General features: G+C 38.3%; 1 protein-coding gene across 2 annotated transcripts in view; it reads left to right on the top strand.

Annotated features, from left to right (window-relative positions):
• Positions 1-14,475, top strand: part of LOC121649452 — a 34,640-nt gene that overhangs the window by 517 nt on the left and 19,648 nt on the right. For both annotated transcript variants that reach the window (XM_042000301.1, XM_042000309.1), the window contains 12 exons: positions 2,937-3,089; positions 5,099-5,224; positions 5,308-5,471; positions 7,246-7,339; positions 7,435-7,533; positions 7,759-7,904; positions 8,784-8,965; positions 9,091-9,141; positions 10,092-10,138; positions 10,763-10,846; positions 11,177-11,317; positions 11,474-11,539. In XM_042000301.1, the coding sequence (XP_041856235.1) occupies positions 2,937-3,089; positions 5,099-5,224; positions 5,308-5,471; positions 7,246-7,339; positions 7,435-7,533; positions 7,759-7,904; positions 8,784-8,965; positions 9,091-9,141; positions 10,092-10,138; positions 10,763-10,846; positions 11,177-11,317; positions 11,474-11,505 (1,319 nt within the window). In that variant the 3' untranslated portion in view covers positions 11,506-11,539. The remainder of the gene's footprint in view (positions 1-2,936; positions 3,090-5,098; positions 5,225-5,307; positions 5,472-7,245; positions 7,340-7,434; positions 7,534-7,758; positions 7,905-8,783; positions 8,966-9,090; positions 9,142-10,091; positions 10,139-10,762; positions 10,847-11,176; positions 11,318-11,473; positions 11,540-14,475) is intronic.

The raw sequence follows: 14,475 nt of genomic DNA, 5'->3' as shown, positions 1-14,475 counted from the left end.
TTTCCTCCACAAGTGCCTTAATTCTCAGTTTGATAGATTCAACAAGGTGTTAGAAACATTCCTCAGAGGTTTTGCTCCATGTTGACATGACAGCATCACACAGTTGCTGCAGGTTTGTCGGCTGCATCCATGATGAGAATCTCTCATTCCACCACATCCCAAAGCTGCTGGCTTGAAATCTGGTGACTGTGGAAGCCGTTGGAGTCCAGTGAACTCATTGTCATGTTCTAGAAAGCAGGTGGAGATAATTTGAGCTTTGTGACATGGAGCATTATCCTGCTGGAAGTAGCATCAGAAGATGCTACACTGTGGTCATAAAGGGATGGACATGGTCAGCAACAATACTCAGGTAGGCTGTGGTGGTTAAACCAGGAAACCCTGGTGCTAAGGGACCCAAAGTGGGCCAAGAAAATATCCCCCACACCATTACACCACCAGCACTGCATTCATATGATCACTTCCTCTCTTTGTTGAACTTTCTGACAAGTTTCTGTCTCACCTGTTATTCATTTTGTTGGCAGGTTCATTTCATAATCTCACTCACATTTTATACTCAAGTGTTTTCATTGTCTTGAGCTTATTTCCTCATACATGATGTTTCCTGGATTGTTGTTGTGGTTTCTTCTCTAACTCATATGAGCCCAGATCTGCTATTAGAGCTGTGTTTTCAACCTTTATCTGTCTTATTTGGGTTCTCTCTTTCATTCGTCACAGGACTCATTTCTAGCTCCATGTGCAAAGATTTAACAAAAATCCTAATTTATCTTTAATGTTGCACCATTAGATCTCTCGTAAACAGTTTCTTTAAGGGCCCTAAAAGCCCAATTTGCTCTAATTGGCTAATTTCTATTTATGTTAAAACAAAATGTGAAGATAAGTGAATGTCATTCGACATCTCAGCACCGATTTGGGGGATTTCGACCTATTTCAAACAGTTAATGTGGTTACAACAAACACCCACCCTCTGCTTTATCAGGACCACCTTCTGGTGTCGTGATATCCCTGGTGAAGAATAACACAGAATAAAAGCATCATGCTAAAAAACTAAAAATGACTGCCTGGTTTGGTATGTAATGATTTGTTCAGCAGTTTGCCAGTCAGCAGTTAAAATTCCTTTTTCCTCTTGTGCTGCATCTTTCTTTGCATGGTAATGACAATAACAAATAACAATAACAAACATCAAATAAATAAACTGTTCAGGAGCTTATATTAGAAGATAGAGGTCTAAGAAACAGACATGATACATAAAGATCGTTTAACTTTGGTCACAAGACTGTGGTGACTGAGATATTTGAAGCTCTCTGACTGTGTGACGTAAAACCGCACAACGCCTTCATCTGAGCGTGCACCAGTTCAGTTTCCTGCCCAACCTGCCTGTCATCTTGTGCTCAGTTCAAGGTTAAACAAGTTTCATTGTACACAAATTATGCTTGGATTTTCTTTTCTAAACACCTGCCTGTCTGACATTTGATTAAACAAGATCTATAAGAAATATAGTCAATCATTTGTGCAGTAAAAAGCCTCTTTCTTAAATACTTTCACAGAAGCAATAAAACACAATCCCTGCATTGGCCCTGAAACAATCTGAAACAACTTTTGACTGTGGAGAGTAAACAGATTAATCATGAATAGGAGATTACTTTAAACAATTTCCTAATATAAGTTACTGCATATGAGCAAATAAAGACAAACAAGGTGTTCAGCTGGAGAATAAAGTCTATCCCAGTGAATGTTATCTATACATTTCACATACATGAAAGTTTATGAACTGCATTGTACCTTTAATGTTCACTCACCACTTCATCAGCTCCACCTGCTCACCTGTTTGATAACACAAAAATCTTATCAACCAATCATATGGCAGCATCTAGTCAGGTAGACATGTTGAAGACTTGCTGAAGTAATAAATGAGCATCAGGATGAGGAAGAAAGAGGATTTAAGTGACATGGCTGTTGGTCTGAGTATTTCAGAAACTGCAGATCTACTTGCATTTTCACACACAAGCATCTCTACAAATCTGCAGCAAGTGTGTGATGCTATCATGCCAAAATAGAACAAAATCTCTGAGAAATGTTTCCAACACCTTGTTAAATCTATCACACCAACAATTAAAGAGACTCTACATAACCCAATGTTTCTGACTTGTTTCGATGGAACACATTTATTTTGTACATACAATCCATTGAAAAGAAAGAGAGAGGGAGACAGAGCAAGAGATAAGAAAAGAGTCAACATTAGACTGACTTTAACTGGAGAGCTCTCAGAGAAGAGACAGGATGAAAATGAATGCTGGATTAGCTGTCAGCAGGGGGCACCACAGTGAGGAAATCTGACAAAGTGGCTTTAAGGCAGTTCTGAAGGTAAAAGAGGTCCCATATTAAATACAAGCAGGGTGGACCTGATGAAGTGGACAGCGAGAATATATGTCCACTAATGAAAATTCTTTTTAAAAAAATATTTTTTTATTTTTGCTCAGGAAGATTCGAATTGAAGATTTAATTCAAAATGACGTAAGAAGCAGCCACGATCAGAGCTGTTCAGATTCTCTGAATAATAAGTAAATGAGCTTCAGTTATTCCTACATGATCTCCTTTTGCATGGGAAATATAAACGATTCTTTATGAAAGAAAGGAAATCATTTCATCCCACAACTGTTTGTAGTGGCAGCGGTCAAAGCACCACTCGGTTATATTAATCCAGTCATGCTAAATGTGATTTGTGTTAAATATGAGGACAGGTCTGTGACAGCGTTGTTTGTTTCCCCCTAATAAAGTTATATATGTCATAGTTAATATGTCATTATAATATGTTATTAGTTGAAGAGGGGCACTGATGATCAAACTATTGTTTCTACCAACATACAAGCTGTTGAATTATGATCTCAGAAACTCTGAATCTGAATAATTAAATATGGTCATCTTGTTTTCTTTTGCAGCCAAATCCGTAGACTACAAAGAAGAGAGCAAAGAAGCTGTCCTAAGTCCCAGTCCTGTGACGGATCCCATCACTAGTGTAACGTGGAAATATTATAGTGACATAGCATTAGACTGGTATGGAGATCAAACAGTCTGCTACCGGCAATTCAGAGGTAATTAATTGAACACAGATTATAAACTAACATTTGACTGCTCATTTCTGTTTACGTTTTTAGACAAAAAAAACTCTTATATTCTTAGAAAATTAGTCTTTCTTATAGCAAAATATATCATCATTTCTACTAATTTAATTCTTTATCTTGGGGACTTCTAGATTAACTTTGCACTCAAAACTCCAAACAGGTGGTAATTATGTTTGGATGAGGGAGAAGTTTCTCCTGGTTGGATGTGTCCGCCTGAAAACAAGGGGGTTTGGGGGAAGTGTCTTCTGATTGCTCAAATGAGAGGCTAGTGCAGGCTGCAGGGAGAGGTTTGCTGGAGCTAGGAGTGATTTTTGGCCACCATCTGGCCCACATGACACCACTGTTAGTGCTATCGCTCACTCAGCCCTTTCCATGTGAAGTTAGCTAATGACTAATGCCAGTCTGTTATGCTTGGGAAACCACTGCTGTCCCCTGGTTGCCAGTTGTGCTAATTTTTCATTTAATCCACTCCTCAGTGCATGCTAAATGATTTACAGTGCCACCCTGCAACAGTCAGGAGTTGTTCCATGCAAAATAAGCCATACATCTATACAAAGCCTGAGGATTCTTCAGTGCACCACTCCAAGTCTCAGAACGTTAAGGTTTTACATACACTATTTGGAGGGACCAGTACACACCAGCACACAATATTTGCAGGGTGAAGCTGCATGCAATGTGAGGAACTCAGCAAACTAGCTGAGAAGACATTAGCACAAGTTGGGCAGACAAAACAGCAGAAACAAAGCTGAGCAAAGAGTGTTAGCACTAAGCAAGCTGTTAGAGGAAAAAAGCTAGCTTGATTCCAGGAGATCTGTAGCTAACCGCAGCAATTACTGGGATGAATAATGCTGGGAATTGTGACAATCCAGAAGCTAGCAAAACTCTTAAACCTATAACATATTCCACAAAAACATAAAATTTTGTTCTTAAGGTGGAAAGAACAAGAACAAGGTTTGTTTTGGTTCAGTTTTTAATACTTAACATGAAACTTTGTCCATAGTGGGGCATGGCATTGTCCGTTTCTTAACATGCCACATGTCATGCATGTTTTCGTACGTCTTCGCCACCTCCAAATTCAAACTATCTATTCAGCCTTGTTGAATCTTTCGTATCAGTGGAAAAGCAAAACTGATACATTAAGTACACCCATTGCAAGTTTCCAACCAATCACATACAAGTTCTCAGACGTCACGAGGAAAAAGCTTTGCCTGGCTACTGCGTCTCCATCTCCACTTTCTTTATAGAGCACTTTAAAAACAATGCAGTTGACCAAAGTGCTTTGGTTTAGTGTCAATAACAAGTTGCGCAAACTCCCAAACAAAAATGACATCACAACAACCTTAAGCTAAACTACCACCAACCAGAAACTTACTCTCTACAGAAGCCAGTAGTTATGGAAGTTCCTGGGTAGCCCGGGAACTATCAGATAGAACTCTTGACTGGGTTGTTTTGATTGGCTGGCTCGTCGAATGCAGCTTATCCTGTATGTTGGTAATCGAAGGAAACAGACCACAAGTGGAAATGTTGGGCTAACTAGCAGCTCCTGGATCATTGAAAGCATCCATCCATCCATCCATCCATCCATCCATCCATCCAAGTCCCGCTGAAAACATATAAAGTGAATATATCCCTATAATGATATGCATGAACTTGTATAAATCCTTATGCTGTCATGACATTTGCGTTGGTATAAATATTTGGCTGAATTTCCCTGTTTTTAATTGAACTTCCAGTCATAACTCAGTGGACATGTCAAAGTACATCTCAATTATACCAGTATTAATATTAGTCATCGCTTATCTTAGATAGGGAAGGGGGGATGTTTTTCATTTGTTGGGTCATTCTAAAGGAAATTAAGCTCAGAATGACTATTTTCCCAGAATAATCAATATTGTATATTTTTATACCTCATTCAGTTGAATTAACTTAGTAATTACCACAGTTTTACTAAAGATGTCTTAACTATTTATTATCTTCAGATCGGTGCAAGTTGAACAAGACAACAGGAGAGCTAACAATCATAAACCTGTATAAAAATGACAGCGGCACCTACACACCAGAGATCAATAATATAATCCTTCAAACGACTGAAATCCTGGTTATCTGTAAGTGGAAGAATTTTATCTGAAGTTTGACTGATAAGACAGTATTTCACCTGAATTCTAATGTTTTTTCTACCTTCCATCAGCTCCCGTCCCCACACCTACAGTTACCACAAGGTGCAACGGTGAGAAAACCCGCTGTCTTTTAACCTGTGAAGGGAACATCGCAGGTGCTGAGCCGGTCTCCTATGTCTGGATGTCTGATCACACCTCACTACCAAGTTCTACCAAGGAGCTAAACATAACAAAGGTACCAAATTTGACAATAAAGTCCAGGGCAGACATTAGAGAGAAGATATTTCTGGTTTTCCCAGTTTGTTAAAGTGGTAGCTGTGAATCTTCAGACATTTGATGTTTTTCAAGGCTTAAACATGAACAAACTAAAGGGGTAGTGCACACAAAAATGTGTGTGTGTTTTCTTAAGCTGTAAACAACACAGTATTACTTAATTGCGATGAAAACTACATATACTGTTGATAAAATTTATACTCTTTAAATTTATCTAAAAATGGGATTTTGTGGGTAAAAAATGGCTCACAATGCCCTCTACTGTATAAAACCAGCAGCAACTTCCAGCAACACTTCCTGCAGCTGCCACAACCCGCCGCGAGTCTCCACAGCTTTCCAGAGCTGCTCTGTGGCGTAGATGCTTTGTGACTCTCATTTTCCATCTGCTGAGCTTGTCTGTCAATCATTTTTGCTTGTGTATCCTGACCCGGCCACTCTCTGCCCCCTGATCACCCCACACCTCCCACCCCAACCCTTGCAGTTTCAGGTATTTTTCAAATTCGGCAGTAGGTGGAGTTACGCAAAAAGTAGGAGGTGGAGTTACAGTTTAATAAAGTGAAGTGATGTCCTCTGACCACAGTTACCATGCCATCTTTACTTAAAATGAACTGGTCATGTGACCCCCTATGTCATATTCGGTGATGTGTAAATGTGAAATAGTGTTTCCATAACACTTTTGCGATATACTTTTATATCAACACTTCTGAAAAACCACCTCATGAGAATGTAAAAAAATGTTTGCGATCACTGGTTTTTCTTACGATACTTAGGTTTTGTCCAGTTTTAGGAAACGCAGCTAGAAATTCAACATAACAGAAAAGATAAACAAAGCAACACTTAGCATCCACTATCAAGCATCATCACACAAGCACAACCACTAGTGACAGCACAGCAGAGAGGGATGATCACAGTAGGTTCACTGTAATTCATGGCAAAATATTTCACAGTTCATTCAGCAACTGTACATAGCAGCCTGACGGAATAAAGAAATTTGCATAGCGGTTTCTTTTCAAACAAATTCACTTGTCAGTACATGATCAGAGTGGGAAAAAATTCTGTCTGCTCTCTGGACCACCCGTGTTTTCCACAGGTAGCAGAGGTCCTTAAGATGGACTCCAGTAAACTCTGATGATGTCATTCAGACGCAAATCTGTTCAGAATCAAATCAAACAATAACTTAAGCATATTAAAAATAAAACACAAACATTTACACACCAAGGATATAACATAGCTATTAAAAAACACACACCGGATCCTACTCTCTCTTTCTTTCTCTCTCTCTCTCTCACACACACACACACGCACGCATGCACACACACGCACACACATACAAAAAGCACAAACACACACACAAACACACACACACACACACAGCACAAAGCACATTAACCAAATAATTACCTTTATTTATAAAGGACTTTTTATACAAAACAAATTGCAACTCCTTGTTTTACATTAAAAACAACAAAAACCCATTTCAACCCATCAAGACCCCCAGAAAGTTACACATACATGACATTTACCCAAACATGCATACTGTACATTTACATGACATGATGTTCTCTACATGGGCTGTCCTAACCCTCACCAGTCACAGTGGGGACAGTAAAACGCTGGGGATTTTAAAACAGATGTTAAACTGATAGAAAGGAAACTAAAACCAAATATTTTAGGATGCTGGTTTAATCGAAGGCTGAGGTTAATATTTTAGTCCAAACTGTTTATTTACTTCCTAGGAGGAGACGAAGGATTCGATTAGCTGCATGCTGAGAAACCCGGTCAGCAACAGAAGCTGCGAAATCCTGAACCCTTTTAAAGAAATTAACAACAGTAAATATGGTTCCTCTAACATAGCCTGCAGCAGTACATCTTTACAGTTTTTAACTAGTTGCAGGTTTATTTCATTGTAATTTAATCTTTTATAGGGGCTTACATTGGAATAGTGCTACCCATCACTTTGATTCTGGTTCTGGTTCTGGTCATTTGTGTCATCATTTTCGGAGAGAAAGTCAAATCCAGAGAAGGTAAGAATAACTGCAGCGAGATTTTCTTTATTCATTTACATTATCAGTGACAGATTTATTGTGTTTAGATTATAACCGCTGAAGTTTTGAGTATTTAATAGAAGTTGAAATTCAGCAATGAAATCACTTTCTTTTACACAGTAACTTTCTTTATTCCTACAAATAACAAAGAAAGTCTTTTTTCCCCTGTTATACTATCACAACTGTTGTTACTTTTTCTTCTAGTTCAGACAGCTCTGATGAAGACTCTGGAGCCAGAGGAGGCCGAGGAGAAGAGTCTACTTCCTTCACAAGACTCTCTTCCCATAGCCAGTTTCTCCGGAGATGTAGAGAAAGGAGTCGAGAACGGAAACGAGGAGAGAGGAGACCAGGTAACAGGGATATAACAAAATGAAAGGTTTTGCTTCAGAGCAACCTTTTAAATAAATTTAAATTAATCATGAAGCATAAAATAATTTAAAATGTAGTATTTCAGTTGAAGAGTTGCTGATTTTATCCTTTTAAACTATTAAAAAGAAAGAAAGAAAGAAAACTGTATATACCGTAATGCCGTCACATCTTACCTTTTAAAAAGAAGCTACCTGTAGTGATCATGTAACTAACTGTGTGTGAAGTTTCCTGTAAATACCTGGACAACCTACATCAGGGGTCTCCAACTCTAGTCTTTGTGAGCTACTGTCCTGCTGGTTTCAGATGTCTCCTACTACAACACACCTCTGCACAAGCCTGTTAATGACCCAGTGATTGGAGTCAGGTGTGTAGCATCAGGGTAGAATCTAAAACCTGCAGGACAGTAGCTCAAGGACCGGAGTTGGAGATCCCTGATCTACATTATAATGTGTAAAAGCGCACACAACTTCATCTTTTCATGAATGAATTATTAATCTGACCACAGAGGAAGTTAAAAGGTCTGATGATAATGGACCTGAAGGACTCTGATTGGCTAGATGCACACTTTAATACAAGGCCAACATGTTGACAAGCTTTAGGGAGTTTTTCCATAGAAACTGTACTGTGTTTTGCAGAATGTTATTTAGTTTGCAGAACTTGTTCCAAATCAAGTGTCATGATCAATGTAAATAAAACCAGAATGTAATGATTTTCAAGCCATCTGTTCTAATTTACATTTATACAGCGTCACAACTTGGAACTTTAGAAATGCTGTTTTACATAAATGACCCAATAACAACAGGTTCTTGTTTCAGTCTTTATAGGTGAATAAAGCTTAAATTATGTACTTTAACTTTCAGGATGTTCCTCCAGAGGAACTCACATGCAAACCATCAGAGAATGACACAGACAAGAATGAAGATGAAGAAGTTAAAATCACTTCAGCAGAAGAAGCAGAGGATAAAGACTCTGCTGAGTCTGGCATAGCTTCATCGGCTGTCCAGGTCGCATCACAGAGTCCTGATGGAAATACAGATAATGCGTATGTTCACCTCTGATGATTTTAAACCAAAACAAAAAAGCTACAGAATGCATAAAGTTCTATTTATTCAGACTGAAGAATATTAATAACTTTTCTGTTTGATTTTTTCACATGCTGAACTTCAGGCAACCTGGTGGAGACAAATGTCTTTGTAAATATGATGGTCGTTGCAACAAGTCAGTCATCTCAGCATTAACTTTCTCATATCCAATAAAAAGGAGGATATTAAAACTTGTAACTGAAACTTATTGACTTTCTGAAAACCTGTAAGAATCTAAAGTTTGTCAGATTTATAGATTTAAATATTTATACTGAATCAATGGTTATTTACATTCATGTTTTATTTAAAACCCTGGGACTGATCAGATCAGAGATCAATCCATTAAAGTACAAAATTAGATATACAAATGAAAGTAAAAAAAAAACATGAAGTATTTTCACTTTCTACTCAGAAAAACATTTTCAGAGGAAGTGATAAAGTATCAGTCAAAATTATTCAATGAACACTGTAAGACCTTGTCCTCATACATGTGCATGAATCCTAGTATGACACCTGACCTTTTGTTAAATTCATATGTATAATGTCAGTCTGGACTTCAGGATTTTCAGTATGCTACAAACCAATGTAATGAGTTGTGTCTCTTTTGGCTTCAATTTAAACTGGTTATGATGTTAGACCAAAACAAAAGGACTGGCTGAAATGAAGTGGTTGGATTTTAATTTCCGATCTGGAATTTCTAAAATCCATAACATCATTGCTGGTGGTCTGTAGACATTATTATCATGTCTGTGCAGATTTAAAACTATCATTCAACCAAATCTGAAATCAGCTAGATGTATTGATCTAGTAGAGCAGGGTTGTTAAACTCCAGTCATCCAGGGCCAGTATCCTGCAAGTTTTCATTGTTTCCCTGACTGAAATTAATGGGTTATTGTGAAAAAGTTGACAAGAAGCTGTTGTATCCATTTGATTATATTCAGGTGTGTTGGAGCAAGAAAATAACTAAAACCTGCAGGATAGCGGCCCTTGAGGACCGGAGTTTGACACCCTTGTGGTAGAGGATGTTGTATGCATCCTATATTTATTCCTGGCAACAGAATGACTTGGATTTTGTTTCCTTTTCAGGATAAGTCATGATCACAGAAGAAAATTCAGACACACAGTAGATCCTGGTAAGCAAATTTAAATGTATATAAACACCACAACGATTGTTAGTATTTAGTTTTCAGAATTAATAACTTTTTACTGTCTATTTTTAATTAATGTAGATTCCCCTACCATTATCACAATGACAAAATAACAAAAAAACAAAACAAAATTATGTAAAATAAATTAAGATTAAATAAAATTTAGTTAAAAGCAAAGCTAAAATGGTAGGTCTTAAGCCTCTTTAAAAAAAACATCAACAGTCTGTGCAGCCCTGAGGCCCTCTGGCAGACTGTTACATAGACGAGGGCCATAACAAAGGAAAGAGGCCTCGTCGTATGTCTTGGTCCTCACCCTTGGAACAACTAAAAGACCAGTATCAGAGGACCTCATGGTCAGCGAGGGTTCATGACTTAAAAGAAAGTCCAATAAATAAGAGGGCCCAAGACCATTAAGACATTTATAAACTCCTAAAAGAACCTTAAAATCAATCCTGAAACGCAAGGGAGTCAATGCAGCCATTTTAAAACTAGTGTGATGATCTTTTCTGGTACGTACATTAGACATGATTCATTTTCTGAAATTTAACAGATTGTTATAGCTTTGGAATACAAACTATAATTCTGTTTTAATATTATTTTCCTCCACAGTGGTCTGGCTTGCAGTAAGACTTGGTAATGACCAGAAAAATGTCATGTTAAAAGAGCCGAGTCTGCCAATCTTTCTAAATGCAGGTAAGTTCTTTTGTGGGGGTGGCAAGAACAGTCACTTTATTTCTAACAAAGCAATTTACTGGAATACTAGAATGTAGGATTTTATTTATGATGGGGAAAATTTGAGGATCTTTTGTACTTTGTGCTACAAAAAACTACTTTTTCTTTTTGTCACACTTATTTTGGGAAAATATCCTGTTGGAAATATAATTATAGCGATAGACTACTATTTTTTGTTTGTTTGAGACATATTTTTGTGATTTTCCTAAATTATAATCAATACATTAATCACATACAGAAGTAAAATAATCAAATATCCAATTATTTCTGATTGTTTGCCTTTTCCCTCAGTTCATGAAAAGTTTAAGGTCCCAGAACAAACAGAAATGAAGGTCTTCGACTGCAAAATGACTGAGTTGGATGACAATGACTGTTTTGAACGCTTGGTAGACAATCGTCCATGTGGGATATTCACTGTGAAATATAACACAGGTTTGCTTCAGTTAAATCTATTATCAATAATTTTGTTTCAGAAGAACTTCTTTATGATGGGTCGTTTGCATTTTTTAGTTACATGAAGGTTTAGAGACATCTTCATGAGAAGATTATGTAAAATAATCTGAATTCTTCAATCGGATTTATGAACAGGCCCTACCAAGTCCTCGTGTACCATGTCATGATTCAGCTGACTCGGGCGATATAGAAGTTACAGAGGTAAGACTCAACAGAAACACGTGTACTTTCTTGTGACCTCACAAACATGAGATATGAAACATCAAAGTGATTCTATGTATTTATGCACTAGAACCGCCAGAGGGGATCATTTTGATAACAATGATTACGGTGGCATTTACAGAGGCTGTCAAATACTTACTAGCTCACAACTTTCACTTATCAGCAAACATATAACAATAAAAATATATATTTTAATGTTTTTATATTTTTTATTAACTATTTGAGGGGGAACAATTAGAAAAAGCATCACATCATGCTAGAGTAAAGAAGCACCACGCTGGATCTCAGCTGATGTTGATTTATTGTATGGCGCATAGAAAAAACTTGAGGCAACAACAAGTGCAGGGAAAATCTAACAACAAATTATGAATGAGGAATAAAATAAATAATACTTAAACACTAATCGTATTAACCCTTTGATGCGTAGTGTCCACTACAGAGGACACATATTTAAAGACTGTTTTTAAATGTATGTATGGGTGTGGATTGTAAATTAGCAACTTTATTGGGCATTAGTGAGTCACCAATACTCTGCCACGTATAAAGAATAAATACATTTCATATAATATATATATATATATATATATATATATATATATATATATATACATTGTAATTACCAATATAGTGACTACAAACTTAGTCACTGAGAGGAGAGCACAGGGGTCTGTCTGACGCGCTTTATCCAGAGACAATCCAGAGTCTTTACTGCAGTTTGAGTGTGTTTATTGTATATAATTGGACTTATCTGATGTTACTTTATCAGTAAAACCTTTTGGCTCAACTTTTAGCAGTAAACTTTTAGTGGTAAACCTTTAGCGGTCAACAGAAAGTATCGGCACCCTGCCTCTACCCTCACTATCTTTACCCAACAAACAAAACACACAGGTAGACACAGGTGATGTTAATTAGACAATCACTCAGCTCCAGTCACACACACACCTCCAGACACACACACCCTAGTGACAGGAAATAGAATAACACATCCTTGCCTCTACATTCCGGCCCCTAATTATTATAACATAATAATTACCGTCTAATAAGATCAATATGGAATAATTAATCATAGAATATATGCAAAGAAAAACATAGATGATACAAATATGAGGATAGTCCATTTTCAATGTATTTATAAGAGAAGGTTCTTCACATGTCTCCAAGTGTCTCTAGATCAGAAATTCCTGAACTTAATACTTAATAGAACATCATCTGTCCCACATATTGTTCAGAGTCAAGTCATGTCAAAAAAAAAAAGTAATCCATTAGGGATCCTCGGCTTCCTGAAGCAGACATATCTTCGTGACAGCTTGTCCTGGTCTTGATCTTGACTTGACGAACGAGTCCTCTTTTATCTTGAACAGTTGTGATGACTCTCCCCATGATCCAGGAATTGCAGCGTGCAGAGTCATCCACAACAAGCACAATGTCTCCAGGAACAAAGTTGCGCTTGATTTTGTTCCATTTTTGGGGCACCTGGAGCTGTGGTAGATATTCCTTTGTCCATCTTTTCCAAAACACGTTGGACATATACTGTACTTGTTTCCATCTACGTACAGCATACACATCCTCCTTTTGAAAGATGGCTGACCTTTAAGGAGAAGAAGATGGTTGGGAGTCAGAGCCTCTAGGTCATTAGGATCTGTGGACGCCTTTGTAATTGGTCTGCTATTGAGAATAGCTTCAATTTCACATAGCACAGTGTGGAGACCATCATCATCCAGAGTTTGTATTTTTAGAGTAGAGTTAAGAACTTTTCTGATTGAACGTATTAATCTTTCTCAAGCTCCCCCGTGATGGGAACCACTTGGAGGATTAAACTTCTACTTTATTCCTTTCTGCAAGAGTTCATTGTGTATTTGAGACTGATTCCACTATTCCAATGATCTTTTCAACTCTCAATCAGCACCGACAAAGTTGGTCCCATTGTCTGAGCAGAGCGCTTTGACCTGTCCTCTTCTTGCTATAAAGCGACGTAGGACATTGATGAAGGAATCAATGATACAGCTACTTCAGTGTGCACAGCTCTTAGAGCTAAGCAGGTGAATATCACTCCATATCTTTTTACTTTAGATCTGCCACGCTTCACTTCAAATGGACCAAAACAATCAACTCCCACTGAGGTGAATGGTGGTTCATCTGGGGAAATTCTGTTGAGTGGTAAGTCTGCCATCTGTTGGCTGGCTGGTACTGCACAAACCAGTCGGCATACAACACATTTGGCCAAGATCTTTCTTATAGCTGCACTGGCCCCGGTAATCCAGTATTTTTGGCGCAGCCGTGCTAACATGTGAGCTCTTCCACCATGGCCAACTTCTTGGTGAACTTGTCTCAGTATGAGGTCAGAGATATGCATATCTTTGGCCAATATCACTGGGTGCTTTGATTCTTCAGGCATTGCTGCCCTACTGAGTCTTCCACCGACCCTCAAGATGTTAGACAGATGAAGAAAAATGGCGGCGCACAGTAGAGCAGCGGCTTCTCGAGCTCCCGGGACTAAGGCTGTTTTTCACAACTTAGAGACCACTTTTAGCACTACTTCTGTGCAAAATCTGCGTGTGAAGTACAGCACAACCGAACTCGCACTCATCAGAGATAGTTTGGTTACCACGACCATAACCCCAGGGCTGAAATCCGCACTTGGGAGACAGGGGCTCCTGAGGACAACAACGTGGCGCAGCAGAGTACGGGGCGCTGCGGGAAAAAGGAAGCGCTGTGCCCGGAGACAAAAGAGAGGAACGCGGGCGGGTGTGCTTGCCCAGCTGAAGGCTAGGAGGCCTCCAATTCCAACTCTCTTCCTGGCCAACGTCCGCTCCCTGGACAACAAAGTGGACCTGTTGCGTCTGAGGCTGAGTGTTTACACAGAGATGAGGAACTGTGCTGTTTTCTGTCTCACGGAAACTTGGCTGAACCACAAC

Source organism: Melanotaenia boesemani, chromosome 2 (assembly GCF_017639745.1).
Source record: "Melanotaenia boesemani isolate fMelBoe1 chromosome 2, fMelBoe1.pri, whole genome shotgun sequence".
Taxonomy (NCBI): Eukaryota; Metazoa; Chordata; class Actinopteri; order Atheriniformes; family Melanotaeniidae; genus Melanotaenia; species Melanotaenia boesemani.
Note: the sequence above shows the minus strand (reverse complement) of the source record. Positions and strands in the feature narration are given on the sequence as shown.